General features: G+C 41.9%; 1 protein-coding gene across 3 annotated transcripts in view; it reads right to left on the bottom strand.

Moving 5' to 3' along the window:
- The window catches only part of EMCN (endomucin), an 871,751-nt gene that overhangs the window by 513,343 nt on the left and 340,222 nt on the right, over positions 1–18,186 (bottom strand). For all 3 annotated transcript variants that reach the window (XM_086963130.1, XM_086963129.1, XM_086963131.1), the window contains exon 3: positions 1,997–2,059. In XM_086963130.1, coding sequence (XP_086819256.1) covers positions 1,997–2,059 — 63 coding nt within the window. The remainder of the gene's footprint in view (positions 1–1,996; positions 2,060–18,186) is intronic.

The raw sequence follows: 18,186 nt of genomic DNA, 5'->3' as shown, positions 1-18,186 counted from the left end.
AGTAAGGGGCAGTAAAAAACAAAAAGTGCCCCCTCTCTATGGGAGATGACTCTCATTGTGAGGGGGGCAGTGTTTTTTTTTTTTAAACCAAAAACTGACTTTGAGGTTTTGTTTTTGATAATGAAAAGCATTGTGTGGCTCTATCATGTTTGACCGTACCATGTGGCAAAGTTCCAATGCATTCACAGGAACTCCGCTAGATGGTGGTTCCTCTGAATGCTTGAAATGTCTTTCAGGCTAACAGACATGTCATAATTTGGTGGTCGAGACCTTGGACAGGGCATTGGAGTAAATTACTCCATCGCAATGGCAAAGGACGACCCGACTACCAAATTACAAATCAGGCCCAGAATCTTTGCTGTTTGGGTACACTGATTATGGCGGCTGTAGAGTAAATCAGCTTTGGTGCCACAGCAGATCTGTTATTGTGGCGTCTCCTCTGAAGGTACTGCAATCTTTGCCTACCTAGTGGAGATCTTTAAAGATGATGACTGTAGTCCACCAGGGCAGCATTTCTTTGCTGCCCTAGCGGAACAGAGCGCTGGCCACAAATTTCCATATGCTCCACTGCTGGAAACATCATTCAAAACACCCTTGTCAACAACTGGGGCAAAATTCTGTATAAAATTAAATCTAATACTGTGCTAGTAGATGGAGGAACAGTTTAAATTTCACACAGGCCAGACCCTGATTCCATCCCTGAGTCACCATGAAACTCCAGTACAAAGCCATTATATGACAGAAGTGACTGATCCTTAAAATAATATTTGTTGTCACCATCTCAAACACGGAAATCCCTTGCCACAAAAATATTAGTGGTCATATGTCAAATACACCTCCTGAGGAGGCAAGTGGCTCGGAGGATGAGCAATTAACAAAGGTGGAGAAGACTTCAAATATTCCCAAAAGGTCACTCCTTTTCCTAGTCTTAGTTTTCAAGAAGTGCAACACTAACTTTATGTCAGCCAGGGCAAGAAGGGCAACACTGCCTTTTTGTGGGTCAGGGCTCTAGTGTATTGTTTCCTGATGGCTAAGCAGGACCCAGAATGCACAAAACCACTAGTATGATCAATTCACTTCCAAATGTCGGAGGGGAACCTTTGACTTTTCACCTCTTGAATGAGAGCAATGGATTACAAAGCCTGGGCCATATCTATTCTGATCTGACAGGGGCCCATAACTGCCCTGCTACTTATTACTTTGAGAAATTCTGTTGTACATGTACATGTTGGGAGGCTGTATAACCCCGTGCATGCATATTTTGTAATATGAATTACATACCATGAAGATAAGAAACACATTCACTCAGACGCACCTCATTTCATGCAACAGAATATAAATATATATATATATATATATATATCCTTGTTTGCTCCATTCACGGTCCAGGCGCTGCTTGTCAGCCGTGCGGTATCCCGCGGTCGAGCAGACCGCCGTATATCTATTAATTTCCTTTGAAAATAAATGCTAAAATTGCCTAAAAGAAGGTTCTGTTGTGCGATCCAACTCCTTTTCAAAGTGAGAAGAGATTAATATATATATATATATATATATATATATATATATATATATATATATATATATATATATATATATATATATATCCTTTCAACGATCTCTTAGTGATATAAAAGATACTCGGACACCATCCTTCTGCAAACAGCGATTTATTGCGGCAACAAACAACGCGTTTCGGCGGTTAAGCCTTGATCACGTTCGAGAACCTCGGTGCACCTCGGTGCACATAATCAAATTTAAATCAAACGGTGTACACAATTCATAAACAAAGACATAGAACTACTAGGTGGGTGCTGTTTCTGTGTAGGAAAATATGTCGGCCATCTTGGAAGGTGTAAACAACATTATCGACAATTGCTAAATGGCATTGCACACATAATATTCGTCAATAGATCCACCATTGCTATATGCAACTCGTATAAAACACAACATTTTTATTTGATATATATATATATATATATATGTCAGGCACTATTACCTGTGGTTGGTGATACAATCACTGGCTTCCCTTCTGATTGTTGTGATTTTGTTCCTTCAATATCTAAATAAATGAAAAAGTGATTATTGGTTCCATTTCCAATCAAAGAAAGATAGAAAAATGTGTACATGAATCGTTATACTTCAACAGACCTGAGTCATTGGGAAAAGCTGAACTTTTTTCCAATTGGCTAGTTTGTCACTGTTGCCAATGGCATCAAAGATTGCTAAAACAACTTTGTAAACTTTGGTAATAAAGACCCTCCTAATCTTATTGCAAAATAAAGGACTTTTTTTTCACACCATTTCCAAAGACAACATGATCAGCTCTCAACGACTATGTCTCCGCTTGTGTTAGGTATACCGGGCACTGGCAAGTGAATTGTTACATTTTGGTGTGATACTGCATGATATAAATTAGCACAAGTATCATGCAGGCTGTCAATAATAATACCCCCAAACTGGGGCTAGGAGATGCTTGGGATAGTAAAACAGCTCCCTCAAAACAAGTAATAAAAAAAGCCTTCTAGTCGTGGGTGGACAACGAAAGAATGTGCAATTCTAATCACTGTAAATCTGTCGCCCAGTTCTTGTTAATTAAAGAACTCCCTTTTAGGGAACCCTATTTGGACTCTATCCACAACTCTGGTGACAGAGCACTGTACATTAAATTCAGGTTAGGTGTACTCCCTCTTGGTCAATTTACCTCAACCTGGAAACCGCCTCTACAAACTGTGCCATTCTGTCCCTTTTGCGAAATGAGGGTTGAATCTGTTGCACACTTGTTGTTCGAATGCAACACCTATGTAGCACCTAGGAAGTTGTGGTTGAGACCATTATGTAGGAGTCTGGGAACAAGATCTCATTTAGAAGCCCTGCGCATATTGTGCACTGACGCAAGACCCTTTTTCGCCTGCTGTCTGGCAAAATTCTTAGGCTGGGCCTGGCGCTTAAGAACTGCAAAAAAATTGTTGATACAGTAGTATGCTTTCCCCCTCCTCTTTCCTCCCTCTTAAAAATCCATTTGACTATTTGGATTGTTTTTTATACTGTATATTGCGAATATGTTGTTACTGTATTGCATGTGCTAAATTATGTTTTTTATTATTGTGAAATGCAGCTTTTATGATATGTTTTTATATCGAAATAAAGCTTATCTACTACTAATAATACCCCCATTATAAAAATCCCTCATATAGCATTTAGCATTCAATGGCATTCAATGAAGATGTTGCTTGAAGGTCCATGAAGAAGTTGTCTTTTTGTTTCTTTTAAATGAACACGTATGCTAAACAAGTTGTCAATCACTCTGGTGTAATGTAATGAAACCATAGGCAATACAAGTCATTAGAAAGAAAATGCATGATCCAGGAACCAATTGTTTTGAGAATATCTGAACTTGATGTCAACCATCCATACGCTTATGTTATCACATTAAGAAATTGTTATTAGGGGCAAAATGTTAGGGTGTTGTCTCAACATGAAGGGCTATATCAGCAAGATGCAGAACTGTGAAACATATGATCTTCTTGTGAGTTGGTCTTACTTGCCTAGTTCATTAAATAGCTAATCATCTCTAAGTTAGGTTTACGCTCAATAGGGTACCGGAGGCTTACATTAGTACGCTCCATGTAAAACTGGATATTGCTCATAAAGTAGGCTCAACTTAGACTGATGGATTAGAGAGTGTTTATGTATCTATAGAGTGATCCAGGCTTTTGAGGATTAATGAGGAGAATCGGAGGTTATTTGTAGATACTGACAAAGGTTATTTCAAAGACTATCAACATTTGTTATAGGAGAGAGGGACAGAATTTCTGGCAAAAATTTGCTGTATTCCCATACACCCTCATCGCTGAACCAACATTTGATTTTGAGGTTGGCAGAAGGTAGTGTCCCCAGCAGCAGAGCCACCACATCTCCCCCATTGGTGTGTATCATTTTGCTGACATGATGCTGATGCAATGGTGTCTGACCAGCCACACAATTGAGAGCGACCTGTCAGAAGTCATTTGCATCAGTGCCCAACCTGCAGAGGTTACCATTGAATTAATGGTGGTTCAAGAGTGGAATCATTTCAAATGCGTCCCATACATTAACAAAAACTCCCAATTCATGTGGAATATTTAATAACTGAGTCAAGATTGTCGGCTCATTCTCCAGTGCTTACATACGTGACGGCAGTTCACCAATGCTGATATGGTATGGCAGGATTGTATTGTATTTGTACCATTGGAATTTTAGATTTATTTATTGTTTAGATTTGTAAGCTTTATTAATTAAACCTATAACTCAGTTGGGACGGCAATTTTAGGTGCATGCAAGAATATGTCACATCACAGCTGCCTTCTTGATAAATCAGCAGCTCAGTGCCTTGAATCTTTGTGCTGTGCTAGACAGCAGGCCTCAAGGAAGCCTGCTGCCTGCATCTGTTTGTGCCAGGATACAATCAGCCCTGCTGTTCCGTATGAATGGATTGATCTTAGTTGGATATTGTGGAGGCTAAAGTAATGAATAAGTAATTGAGAACAGCAATATCCAGGCAATCAGAAATAGTATCAAACTGGCAAAAAACACACAATGTGGTCCTTTTGATTAGAGTGCGAGCCATTCTTATTGCTTGGCGTCTTATTCTTTTCAAACACAACTTAATAGGAAGGCCTTCTTCCCCCTTTACATAGGATCAACCTTTAGAAATAGCCTTTCTTTGGCTTCCTTTCTCCTCTTACCTTCTAAGGACCAGAATATATATTGTATGTATACTATTTATGTATGTCTCGATATGATTCATCTCTGGTATAACAATGTATATATATATTTCTTGTTCATTGTTAGCCAATTCCAAAAGTATGTAAGAAATTAGTGTTCTTTAGGAAATGGTAAATATGCATTACAAAAGAATTCCAAGATCATGTAAAAAATTAGTGATTTCTTAGGAGATGTGAAATATGTGTTACAAAAGGATGTGAAAAATTGACCTATGTTGTATACAGTTTGCTATTTTGTTTCTTGCCAATGTCTTTTTTGTGCGGTGAAATGTACTATAAATACTTTCTGGCAGTAAATGTAAGTGCAATCTATCAGATCAAATGAAACATATAATTTTAAACACAAGTAAAAGTTTATCTGTTATCCTTCTATAATTCTAGATATGTGCTGATAAGGTGCTGTTAAGGTCCTGATGAAGGCACTCAGTGTCGAAACGCGTTGACATCGATCCGAACTATCAGCCGTGGGAGCCATTACTGTTCCCACCCCGTCTGCTACGATAAAGAGATTAGTCTATCTGTTTTCTCTTAATGTTATTTTTTACCTTATTATTAATAATGTAATAATTTTTATCAATCTGTATCCATAGTATTACATTTTATATGTGATTATAATTAATGGTTATCTTGCTTTCTTTTACTTGTGTTCATATACTTCTGCACCACATTGTGTGTTTTTTGCCAGTTTGATAATATTTCTGATTGCCTGGATATTGCTGTTCTCAATTACTTGTTGTTTCCTGATCCAGGAATTTGACTTTGTTCAGGGGGTCCCTGTTTTATACAATAATTTACCCACGGCAAGCCGTGTGGGACGTTGCATGTTTCTCTATTTACCGCCACTAGACATCGTAATTCTTTACTGCATATTCCTTTCCTTATATATTCTGGTCCTTGTATTGTAATTAGCTGTTTAGACTTCAAACCTTTGGGTTCTTACTATATTAAACTGTATCTTTAGACTTTAGCTTTTTGTAATGGCTAACCTTCAAACATTCGGTTTCTCCGATGAAGACTTTGAAACCCTAGTGGGCACTAGTGCATCCTTTGGTAATAGTTCCACAGCAAATTCACAAAATAGTACAGATATAAATAAGCTACAGACTCTACAAAAGAAACTAGTTAGGATAGAGGCCCATGGGGAGTTTATGCTTAACTACCTAAAAGCTGGCATAATCCCTTTAGGCCTTAGAGTTCGTAACATCCCTGGACTATTTGTAGATATAAAAACTTTCCTGACTAAGTGGAGCATGATAGCTAATCGATGCTCGAGGGATCTGATGATTCTGATTATATCTACATCAAAAGAAATAGCTCTAGAGATAAAAAAAGAGATAGAGGCCCTGGAAGATAAAATCAAAAAATCCACCACCTTGGAAGAGGCTGAAAAACAACTAGAGATAATAAAAAAAGATGTCCTTTCTTTTTCCAACTATCTAAGCAAAAGGAAAAATGATAAATTTACAAAGGACAAAAGGTTCTATACCCTAGAGCGAACATACCCCTATCTTGGAGAGAATTTTTATAAACCAGATTACCAACAAGGAGATGTTAATTATAGTACCCACCATAAAATCAACACTTTCTCAGACTCCTCTGACCCAGACTCAGATGGAGATAGTGATATGGCATATCAAGATGAAGGCCCTTACATCCCCCAGAATGGCCGAAGAAATATGCGGCAGCCTTTTTTAGCCCAACGTGGGGGGAGGAGGGGACGCCAGAAAGTGAGATTTCAAAATCAGTCGAGAGGTCAGATGAGAGGCCAATACCAGAATCATCAATACCCTCAGGAACTGCAACAATATCTGGAGACCCAGAACAAACAGTACTGGAGACAAGGGATGTGATTCCTATATTTAATTTATCTCTACATAAACTAACTAGTCAGGATGTATCCCTACTATCGAAGGGCCTCTCCTTTGTCCCCCATGCTAATGCCAATTTGTTTGAAGTTTACCAAGATATTCATTCTTTCTTCCGCAAAATTAGATTGAAGAAATTTTTCTCAGAAAATGAAGAATTGCAAACAGATACTAGGATAGCTAACTTAGTGTCTCTTCCTTCTAACTTTACTCCCTCCCTTGATCAAATAGGTCCAGAAACTGCAATATTTGAAAAGGTGGTCCTGAACCGACTGGAACAGGCCTTTCGCTTCATACCGAAACCTAAATATAACATCACTAAAGATGAATACATATCCATGAATGACCTTAAAAACAACAAATCGATCGTCGTTAAAAGCAGCGACAAGGGAGGTGGGATTGTTCTGTTAGATTCAACTAAATATGAAGCAAAGATGAAGACCATGCTGAACGACATCTCATTCTATAAAAAGATTAAACTTAATCCAATGGAAAGGATTATTAAAACGATACAAAGAATAACTCTGAAAGCAAAAGAATCTGGTATCATCACTGAAAAGGAATTCGCTTTCCTAAATACTTCAGAAAGAAAGGTATCTTGTATATATGGGCTGCCCAAGATACATAAAAATGAATTAGATCCCCCATATAGACCAATAGTTTCAACAATAGGAACCCCCCTTGAGGCAGTCTCTAAATATCTGGATAAAATATTGCGCCCTTACATTTCCCTAATCCCGTCCTACATCAGGGATACTGGTGACATTATCTCTAAGGTAGAGAACCTTCCATTCAATAAACATAGGGACATACTAGTTACGTTAGACATCGAATCATTGTACAGTAATATTCCACAAAATGAAGCAATTACTGCTACGATGTGGTTTATTGATGAACATAAGATTCCCTGTTCCAAACCTTTTATACGAGAATGTCTTTCACTTACCCTAAAAGAGAACTTCTTTGAGTTTGGTGAGAACCTATACCTACAGATAAAAGGTGTAAGTATGGGGGCTTCCATGGCACCTTCAATAGCGAACATTTATATGTCGCTTTTTGAATCTAAATTCATTTTCAATGAAATTGCCCCCTTTTATGAGTCTGTTTCCCATTGGTACCGTTACATAGATGACATCTTTTTTGTGTGGACCGATGGGGAACAGACTCTAGGGGATTTCCTAACATGGCTGAACCTTACAGATAGCAACTTACGCTTTACTGCTCACATAGATAAATGTCAGGTAGAATTCTTGGACATTTATATTAGGAATAACGAAGAAGGACGTCTTGAAGTGGATTTATATACGAAACCATCTGCAAGAAATACCTTGCTACACTTCAAAAGTTACCATCCGAGATGTCAAAAAGACAGTATCCCCTTCTCACAATTTCTCAGGGTGAGGCGGAATTGTACCAATCTCACAGACTATGACATCCAGTCTGTAGCCATGAAGAGAAAATTCATTGAGCGAGGGTACCCACATCGCCTAGTAAGAGAAGCCTACAAAAGGGCACGATTCTATGATCGTGACTCATTATTAAATACTCAGAGGCACAAACAGGAAGACAAACTGGTCTGTATTACGAGGCACTCTACTCTGAATTTAACCATTAAACAAATCATCAACTCAAATTGGCATCTGCTCAATGTAGACAAAAACAAAAACAAACTGGCTAAACCTTTGTTTGCCCATCGGCGAAACAAAAATTTGAAGGACCAGATTTTTAGATCACGATTTTCAAAACCCACGAATACCCCGTTCATACAAAAGACGATTGACGGAAGGAAAGGAGTTAGAGGCACCTCACGCTATGGGTCATGTCAGAGTTGTGACTCCATTATTACTGGTGAAAACATAATATTTAATGGAGTGAGCATCAATGCAAGAGAATTATGTACCTGCAACACCCAGAATGTAGTCTACCTAATTGTGTGCCCTTGCGAGCTTGGCTACGTGGGCGAGACCTCTCGGTCTATAAAAATACGTTTAACTGAGCACAGATCTGCAGTGAAAACAAAGAAATCAATGGCTCCACTGGTTAACCATTATCTGGAGTATAAACATCTACCTACAGAAATGAAATGGTGTGTTCTGGAAAGAATACATATACCAGAACTTAAAGGAGGCTGCAAAATTCGTAAAAAGAAGGAGGTATACTGGATTTTCACCCTCAATACTTTCCACAAGGGTTTGAACCTTGAACTTCCGTGGGAGAAGGCTATTATTTAAGAATATCTACTATAGGTAGGCGATAACTGGTTGTGTTTTGGTCTATAGAATTCAGACCTTTCTGTACATATTTGGTCCGTATATGATTCTGATTGGAGGTTACACAAAAATATACTAGTAACCTGACTGGTAATGTAACAGTCAGGTTTCTATACATTAATATCAGGTTTACAAATATCTAGGCCTTTCTAACGGGTTACGTTTCTAAAATTAAAACTACTCTTTAATAATTTCAATTAAATGTCAATCAATTTCCTATGTATTAATGCTTATAAACGTTTAGATCTTCTTAACTGGCCATATATCTTTAAGGATTACTCTCTAATCACTTTGATTACGTAGCCTCCATCTCTGTGTCTATGCCCATGATAATAACCTGCCGATTGAAAACTAACAGTATAGCCCCTTAAATGTAGCTTTTTTTTACCTATGCTGAATATCTGCTGATGGCGGCTTGACAGTATAGCCCTTTAAGAAGGGGGGGATCTAGCCCAGACAGCGAATGAGAATTGCGCTATATATTCTCCAATCAGCTACCTACTGACTTCTATCATTCGTGCCTCGAACACTCTCGCCGCCGTTATTCACACCGGATTGCTGTTGCTGAACAGGTATGCGCCGCGCGGTTTGTTTCATCATGCCGCTTTGATAAATATTTAGTTAGAACTTTTCATGCGAGCCTAACTTCACACGTTGAAAATATGCCTCTCGTTTGAGCGAATAATAGCATTTTTGCAGTCCCAAGGGACCGTTAAAAAGTAATGGATTCGTTTGTTGCTCTTCACGAACTAACTCGCATTTAAATATAACCAGTATCCAATAAAGATACTTTGTGTCTTTGAACACAACTCGAACGGTTTAAATGTTTCTATCATGCTGCCGTTTTTGTTTTAAATACAGCACCACGTTTCCGAACCCATCCGTCTCGTGTGACAATCCAGCCCCTTCTTAACCTAAACATAGAACGCTCAGATTCCGGCGGACAGTGGATACAAAATACGTATGTAGTTATCTACTTTAAACATTGACATAGATACTTAATGGATGCCCATTTTATAACAAATATTCACCTTCTCTCTCTATATAAAGGCAAAATACATTGGAGAAATGAAACGTGCATCGCATTCCACCATCCTGTATGTTTTGGGAGCTCACAAGAGCACGCCCACATGAAGGCTTAGAGGTAAGCGTTTTTACTCGAGAAAAGTATCTAGATACCATAGGGAAAATCTAATACTGAATACTATATCGGTTCCCCCACAGAACTGTTCGTTTATTGTAAGGACAATACTGAATATTGAAGATTCCTTAAACATCAGCGGGCACTTAATATTCCTATTCATGAAGGTAACTTTTAGAGATGTTTCAAATATGTCAGCAACCACGTCAAATATGAGATGAATTTTGGCTGAAATATGATTCTTGACTGAGACATTCCTTGTTCTTATTTTTCCTTGTATAACAGTGGTTTGAATAATACTTCGTGGCTTTGCCTTTCAATCGTTTGAACCCATTTTATCCAGAAGAATTCAATTAAGAGATATCTTCAGATATAATCAGGTAATAAATGGGAACTAAAATTGAGGCATAAGTTGGCCCTTAGGAATCTAAATAGCGTTTGGAATCCAAATAACGTGTGTAATTTAAACATGAACTAGAGCACTTTTCATCATGACTAATTTAGATGGAGTCTAATCTATAGCAGTGATATTGACGCTGGTAACATAGCTATATTGATGTTGCAATGGTGTTAGCGCCAATGACACACACTTGAATAAATTTAAACATTGCGAATAGGTAGATGGCCATATTTAATGGAGTCCTTTGATTAGAGTGCGAGCCATTCTTATTGCTTGTCGTCTTATTCTTTTCAAACACAACCTAATAGGAAGGCCTTCTTCCCCCTTTACATAGGATCAACCTTTAGAAATAGCCTTTCTTTGGCTTCCTTTCTCCTCTTACCTTCTAAGGACCAGAATATATATTGTATATATACTATTTATGTATGTTTCGATATGATTCATCTCTGGTATAACAATGTATGTATATATTTCTTGTTCATTGTTAGCCAATTCCAAAAGTACGTAAGAAATTAGTGTTCTTTAGGAAATGGTAAATATGCATTACAAAAGAATTCCAAGATCATGTAAAAAATTAGTGATTTCTTAGGAGATGTGAAATATGTGTTACAACAGGATGTGAAAAATTGACCTATGTTGTATACAGTTTGCTATTTGGTTTCTTGCCAATGTCTTTTTTGTGCGGTGAAATGTACTATAAATACTTTCTGGCAGTAAATGTAAGTGCAATCTATCAGATCAAATGAAACATATAATTTTAAACACAAGTAAAAGTTTATCTGTTATCCTTCTATAATTCTAGATATGTGCTGATAAGGTGCTGTTAAGGTCCTGATGAAGGCACTCAGTGTCGAAACGCGTTGACATTGACCCGAACTATCAGCCGTGGGAGCCATTACTGTTCCCACCCCGGCTGTTACGATAAAGAGATTAGTCTATCTGTTTTCTCTTAAAGTTATTTTTTACCTTATTATTAATAATGTAATAATTTTTTATCAATCTGTATCCATGGTAGTAAATTTTATATGTGATTATAATTAATGGTTATCCTGCTTTCTTTTACTTGTGTTCAGATACTCTGCACCACATTGTGTGTTTTTTGCCAGTTTGATACTATTTCTGATTGCCTGGATATTGCTGTTCTCAATTACTTGTTGTTCCCTGATCCAGGAATTTGACTTTGTTCAGGGGGTCCCTGTTTTATACAATAAAAGGCTAAAGTAATGAAAACATATTACCCTGCATTTTTACTGACCCTATTTTCGTCCATCACCCTGAGATAATTCAGGCGCTTAGTGAAAAGGGAAAAACATCTGCCGTGTCTAACAGAAACGTGGCTAACAGATGACAGTGCCTCCACTGGAGATGCAATAGTGTCTTCTAACATCAACATCTGTAGGGACGATAGCCGCATACCTCTTGGGTTCTGGTTACAGTTACATCCATTCAGAATGAACCTCTCAAGAAAACTGCGTAGTCATTGGAAGACCCTTCACTTATAACTTATGACCCCCTTGCTGACGAAAGCCGTGTCCACTTTCAGGTCCATTTCCTCGCAAGTAGACCCCCCACCATGCTTTATTATTTTAACAAAGAAAAACAAAAAGTGGTGATGGACGGAGCGTTGACAATACAAACACTCAGCCCCAGTCAACTGATCTGGGTTTAATCCATCACCGTTCTTTAGCTCACTCCGCCACCCCAGTTCAGACATGGCCATATGCAAATCAGTCTGACCCTGTGCCTCATGGGAACAGTCCAGCCCGAACTGCCAAGCCATGTCTTCCCTGGACCAAAATCATGCTTCCCAAGACCGGTTTCAAGCATCACAGCAGTCTTCAGCCGAGCTTGCTTGACTGCAGTGCCAAAGTGAGCAAGGGACTCACATCTGAGGATACCCTGCCAACTTAGGGCGAACAAAGAAAAACCAAAGGTGGTGATGGACGGAGCGTTGACAATACAAACACTCACCCCCAGTCAACTGATCTGGGTTTAATCCATCACCGTTCTTTTGCTCACTCCGCCACCCCAGTTCAGACATGGCCATATGCAAATCAGTCTGACCCTGCGCCTCATGGGAACAGTCCTGCCCGAACTGTCAAGCCATGTCTTCCCTGGACCGGAATTAAGCTTCCTAGGACCGGTTTCAGGCATTACAGCCGTCTTCAGCCGGGCTTGCTTGACTCCAGTGGCAAAGTGAGCAAGGGACTCACGTCTGAGCATACCCTGCCAACTTAGGGCGAACAAAGAAAACACAAAGGTGGTGATGGACGGAGCGTTGACAATACAAACACTCACCCCCAGTCAACTGATCTGGGTTTAATCCATCACCAATCTTTTGCTCACTCCGCCACCCCAGTTCAGATATGGCCATATGCAAATCAGTCTGACCCTGTGCCTCATGGGAACAGTCCAGCCCGAACTGCCAAGCCATGTTTTCTGTGGACCGAATCAAGCTTCCCAGGACCGGTTACAGGCATTACAGCCGTCTTAAGCCGGGCTTGCTTGACTCCAGTGGCAAAGTGAGCAAGGGACTCACGTCTGAGCATATCCTGCCAACTTGGGTCGAACAAAGAAAAACCAAAGGTGGTGATGGACGGAGCATTGACAATACAAACACTCACCCCCAGTCAACTGATCTGGGTTTAATCCATCACCGTTCTTTAGCTCACTCCGCCACCCCAGTTCAGACATGGCCATATGCAAATCAGTCTGACCCTGTGCCACATGGGAACAGTCCAGCCCGAACTGCCAAGCCATGTCTTCCTTGGACCGGAATCAAGCTTCCCAGGACTGGTTTCAGTTAATACAGCCGTCTTCAGGCGGGCTTGCTTGACTCCAGTGGGAAAGTGAGCAAGGGACTCACGTATGAGCATACCCTGCCAACTTAGGGCGAACAAAGAAAAACTAAAAGTTGTGATGGACGGAGCGTTGACAATACAAACACTCACCCCAAGTCAACTGATCTGGGTTTAATCCATCACCGTTCTTTAGCTCACTCCGCCACCCCAGTTCAGACATGGCCATATGGAAATCAGTCTGACCCTGTGCCTCATGGGAACAGTCCAGCCCGAAGGGCCAAGCCATGTCTTCCCTGGACCAGAATCAAGCTTCCCAGGACTGGTTTCAGGCATTACAGCCGTCCTCAGCCGGGCTTGCTTGACTCCAGTGGCAAAGTGAGCAAGGGACTCACGTCTGAGCATACCCTGCCAACTTAGGGCGAACAAAGAAAAACCAAAGGTGGTGATGGACGGAGCGTTGACAATACAAGCACTCCCCCACAGTCAACTGATCTGGGTTTAATCCATCACCGTTCTTTTGCTCACTCCGCCACCCCAGTTCAGACATGGCCATATGCAAATCAGTCTGACCCTGCGCCTCATGGGAACAGTCCTGCCCGAACTGTCAAGCCATGTCTTCCCTGGACCGGAATTAAGCTTCCTAGGACCGGTTTCAGGCATTACAGCCGTCTTCAGCCGGGCTTGCTTGACTCCAGTGGCAAAGTGAGCAAGGGACTCACGTCTGAGCATACCCTGCCAACTTAGGGCGAACAAAGAAAACACAAAGGTGGTGATGGACGGAGCGTTGACAATACAAACACTCACCCCCAGTCAACTGATCTGGGTTTAATCCATCACCAATCTTTTGCTCACTGCGCCACCCCAGTTCAGATATGGCCATATGCAAATCAGTCTGACCCTGTGCCTCATGGGAACAGTCCAGCCCAAACTGCCAAGCCATGTCTTCTGTGGACCGAATCAAGCTTCCCAGGACCGGTTACAGGCATTACAGCCGTCTTAAGCCGGGCTTGCTTGACTCCAGTGGCAAAGTGAGCAAGGGACTCACGTCTGAGCATATCCTGCCAACTTGGGTCGAACAAAGAAAAACCAAAGGTGGTGATGGACGGAGCATTGACAATACAAACACTCACCCCCAGTCAACTGATCTGGGTTTAATCCATCACCGTTCTTTAGCTCACTCCGCCACCCCAGTTCAGACATGGCCATATGCAAATCAGTCTGACCCTGTGCCACATGGGAACAGTCCAGCCCGAACTGCCAAGCCATGTCTTCCTTGGACCGGAATCAAGCTTCCCAGGACTGGTTTCAGTTAATACAGCCGTCTTCAGGCGGGCTTGCTTGACTCCAGTGGGAAAGTGAGCAAGGGACTCACGTATGAGCATACCCTGCCAACTTAGGGCGAACAAAGAAAAACCAAAAGTTGTGATGGACGGAGCGTTGACAATACAAACACTCACCCCAAGTCAACTGATCTGGGTTTAATCCATCACCGTTCTTTAGCTCACTCCGCCACCCCAGTTCAGACATGGCCATATGGAAATCAGTCTGACCCTGTGCCTCATGGGAACAGTCCAGCCCGAAGGGCCAAGCCATGTCTTCCCTGGACCAGAATCAAGCTTCCCAGGACCGGTTTCAGGCATTACAGCCGTGCTCAGCCGGGCTTGCTTGACTCCAGTGGCAAAGTGAGCAAGGGACTCACGTCTGAGCATACCCTGCCAACTTAGGGCGAACAAAGAAAAACCAAAGGTGGTGATGGACGGAGCGTTGACAATACAAACACTCCCCCACAGTCAACTGATCTGGGTTTATGTCCATCACCGTTCTTTAGCTCACTCCGCCACCCCAGTTCAGACATGGCTATATGCAAATCAGTCTGACCCTGTGCCTCATAGGAACAGTCCAGCCCGAACTGCCAAGCCATGTCTTCCCTGGACCGGAATGAAGCTTCTAAGGACCGGTTTCAGGCATTACAGCCGTCTTCAGCCGGGCTTGCTTGACTCCAGTGGCAAAGTGAGCAAGGGTCTCACGTCTGAGCATACCATGCCAACTTAGGGCGAACAAAGAAAAACCAAAGATGGTGATGGACGGAGCCTTGACAATACAAACACTCGCCCCCAGTCAACTGATCTGGGTTTAATCCATCACCGTTCTTTAGCTCACTCCGCCACCACAGTTCAGACATGGCCATATGCAAATCAGTCTGACCCTGTGCCTAATGGGAACAGTCCAGCCCGAACTGCTAAGCCATGTCTTCCCTGGACCGGAATCAAGCTTCCCAGGACCGGTTTCAGGGATTACAGCCGTCTTCAGCCGGGCTTGCTTTACTCCAGTGGCAAAGTGAGCAAGGGACTCACGTCTGAACATACCCTGCCAACTTAGGGCGAACAAAGAAAAACCAAAGGTGGTGATGGACGGAGCATTGACAATACAAACACTCACCCCCAGTCAACTGATCTGGGTTTAATCCATCACCGTTCTTTAGCTCACTCCGCCACCCCAGTTCAGACATGGCCATATGCAAATCAGTCTGACCCTGTGCCTCATGGGAACAGTCCAGCCTGAACTGCCAAGCCATGTCTTCCCTGGACCGGAATCAAGCTTCCCGTGACCGGTTTCAGGCATTACAGCTGTCTTCAGCCGGGCTTGCTTGACTCCAGTGCCAAAGTGAGCAAGGGACTCACGTCTGAGCATACCCTGCCAACTTAGGGCGAACAAAGAAAAACCAAAGGTGGTGATGGACGGAGCGTTGACAATACAAACACTCAACCCCAGTCAACTGATCTGGGTTTAATCCATCACCAATCTTTCGCTCACTCCGCCACCCCAGTTCAGACATGGCCATATGCAAATCAGTCTGACCCTGTGCCTCATGGGAACAGTCCAGCCTGAAATGCCAAGCCATGTCTTCCCGGGACCAGAATCAAGCTTCCAAGGACCGGTTTCAGGCATTACAGCCGTCTTCAGCCGGGCTTGCTTTACTCCAGTGGCAAAGCGAGCAAGGGACTCATGTTTGAACATACCCTGCCAACTTAGGGTGAACAAATAAAAACCAAAGGTGGTGATGGACAGAGCGTTGACAATACAAACACTCACCCCCTGTCAACTGATCTGGGTTTAATCCATCACTGTTCTTTTGCTCACTCCGCCACCCCAGTTCAGACATGGCCATATGCAAATCAGTCTGACCCTGTGCCTCATGGGAACAGTCCAGCCCGAACTGCCAAGCCATGTCTTCCCTGTCTCAGAACCAAGCGGCTATGGAAAGGGACCTACACTGATAACTAACAGAGCAATAGGTCAACTTTGATGTCCCTACCCAGAGGTGATTGTGGGACCTATATCTCATTCTGCTGTGAAATATACAGGCTCTTTCCCCGAACCTGTCTCGGGACATTTACAGAGACAAAGGAGAAGATTGTCAGCTATCTATACTGACTCCAGAGCTAACCCTCTGGTTATTATTATTTTGTTGGATTGGAACCACTGTATTATAGACCAAAGAAAAAGAATAGGATACATGGAAATATCGATCTAATGCTCCCTGACGAAGGAAGTTAGGACAAGATTCCTTTTCCGAAATGGGCGTCGGCGCATCAGTTTTGTTGTGTTGTGTTGTATATATTTTATATGTTTCTGTGAAGACTCTGTATTGTTTCAAATTGTTTTCTCAGTTATTTGATTCAGTTGTTGAGAGTCTGTGAGATTGGTAAGACTGTGTGTCTGGACAAATTGTGTGTTTGTTTCGATTGGGCTTTTATGTGTGTTGTTCTTTTCTCTGGGGGTATTGCATCTATACTAATATAATAAAGAGAGAGCCCAAACCTTTGAGGCGGGTAATCTCAGGTACCACAGCACCAATCACAACACCCAATACAGCGTTGGAATGGGCAGTTGCAGCAGAAGGAAATAGGCTATGCAGACGCCCACCATATACATGTAAAAGGTAAAAGAACCGTGCCAGCAAAGTAGTGCCTTGTGGGCGTGTCTGCGTTGTGCTGTGGCCGTGTGCTGGGGGCGTGACCAACGCTAGGGGTGTGTGGTACGTTGCGCCCTTCATGCCATGTCTCATATCGTGTGCTAATCCCACCCTTCTCCCTTTAAATACCCCTGCACCCCATAATCATAACCCACCCGTACTCCTTAAAATACCCCAACACCCTTAAACACTAACCTATCTTAACCCAATAAATATACCCTGTACCCCAAAACCCAAACCTATCCCTAAACCCTAAAAATACCCCTGTACCCCCAAACCCAAACCTAGCCCTGAACCCTATAATTACCCCTGTACCTCATAAACACAAACCTACCCCTGAACCCTAAAAATACCCCTGTACCCCAAAACCCAAACCTACCCCTGAACCCAAAAAATACCACTGTACCCCAAAACCCAAACCTACCCCTGAACCCTAAAATACCCCTGTACCCCATAACCCAAACATAGCCCTGAACCCTTAAAATACCCCTGCACCCCATAACCCAAACCTACCCCTGAACCCTAAAAATACCCCTGTACCCCAAAACCCAAACCTAGCCCTGAACCCTAAAAATAACCCTGTACACCAAAACCCAAACCTAGCCCTGAACCCTAAAAATACCCCTGTACCCCAAAACCCAAACCTAGCCCTGAACCCTTAAAATACCCCTGTACCCCAAAACCCATACCTATCCCTAAACCCTAAAACTACCCCTGTACCCCGTAACCCAAAACTATATCTGAACCCTTAAAATACCCAAACACCCCAAAACATATACCTCAGTACCCCAAAACATATACCCTTATACCCATACTTTCCAAACATTAAAAAAACATGCTTTTACCATTCATGCATTTACAACAAATTTTGTTGTAAACGTATGCGTGTTAAAAGCGTATAAAATGTAAATCCATGCGTTATAATGGCATTGTGGAGTCATGGTACTTTCGTAATGAAAGTATGCGGAGT

This window comes from Lissotriton vulgaris, chromosome 3_1 (genome assembly GCF_964263255.1).
Source record: "Lissotriton vulgaris chromosome 3_1, aLisVul1.2, whole genome shotgun sequence".
Taxonomy (NCBI): Eukaryota; Metazoa; Chordata; class Amphibia; order Caudata; family Salamandridae; genus Lissotriton; species Lissotriton vulgaris.
This window is presented reverse-complemented; position numbering and strand designations above follow the sequence as displayed.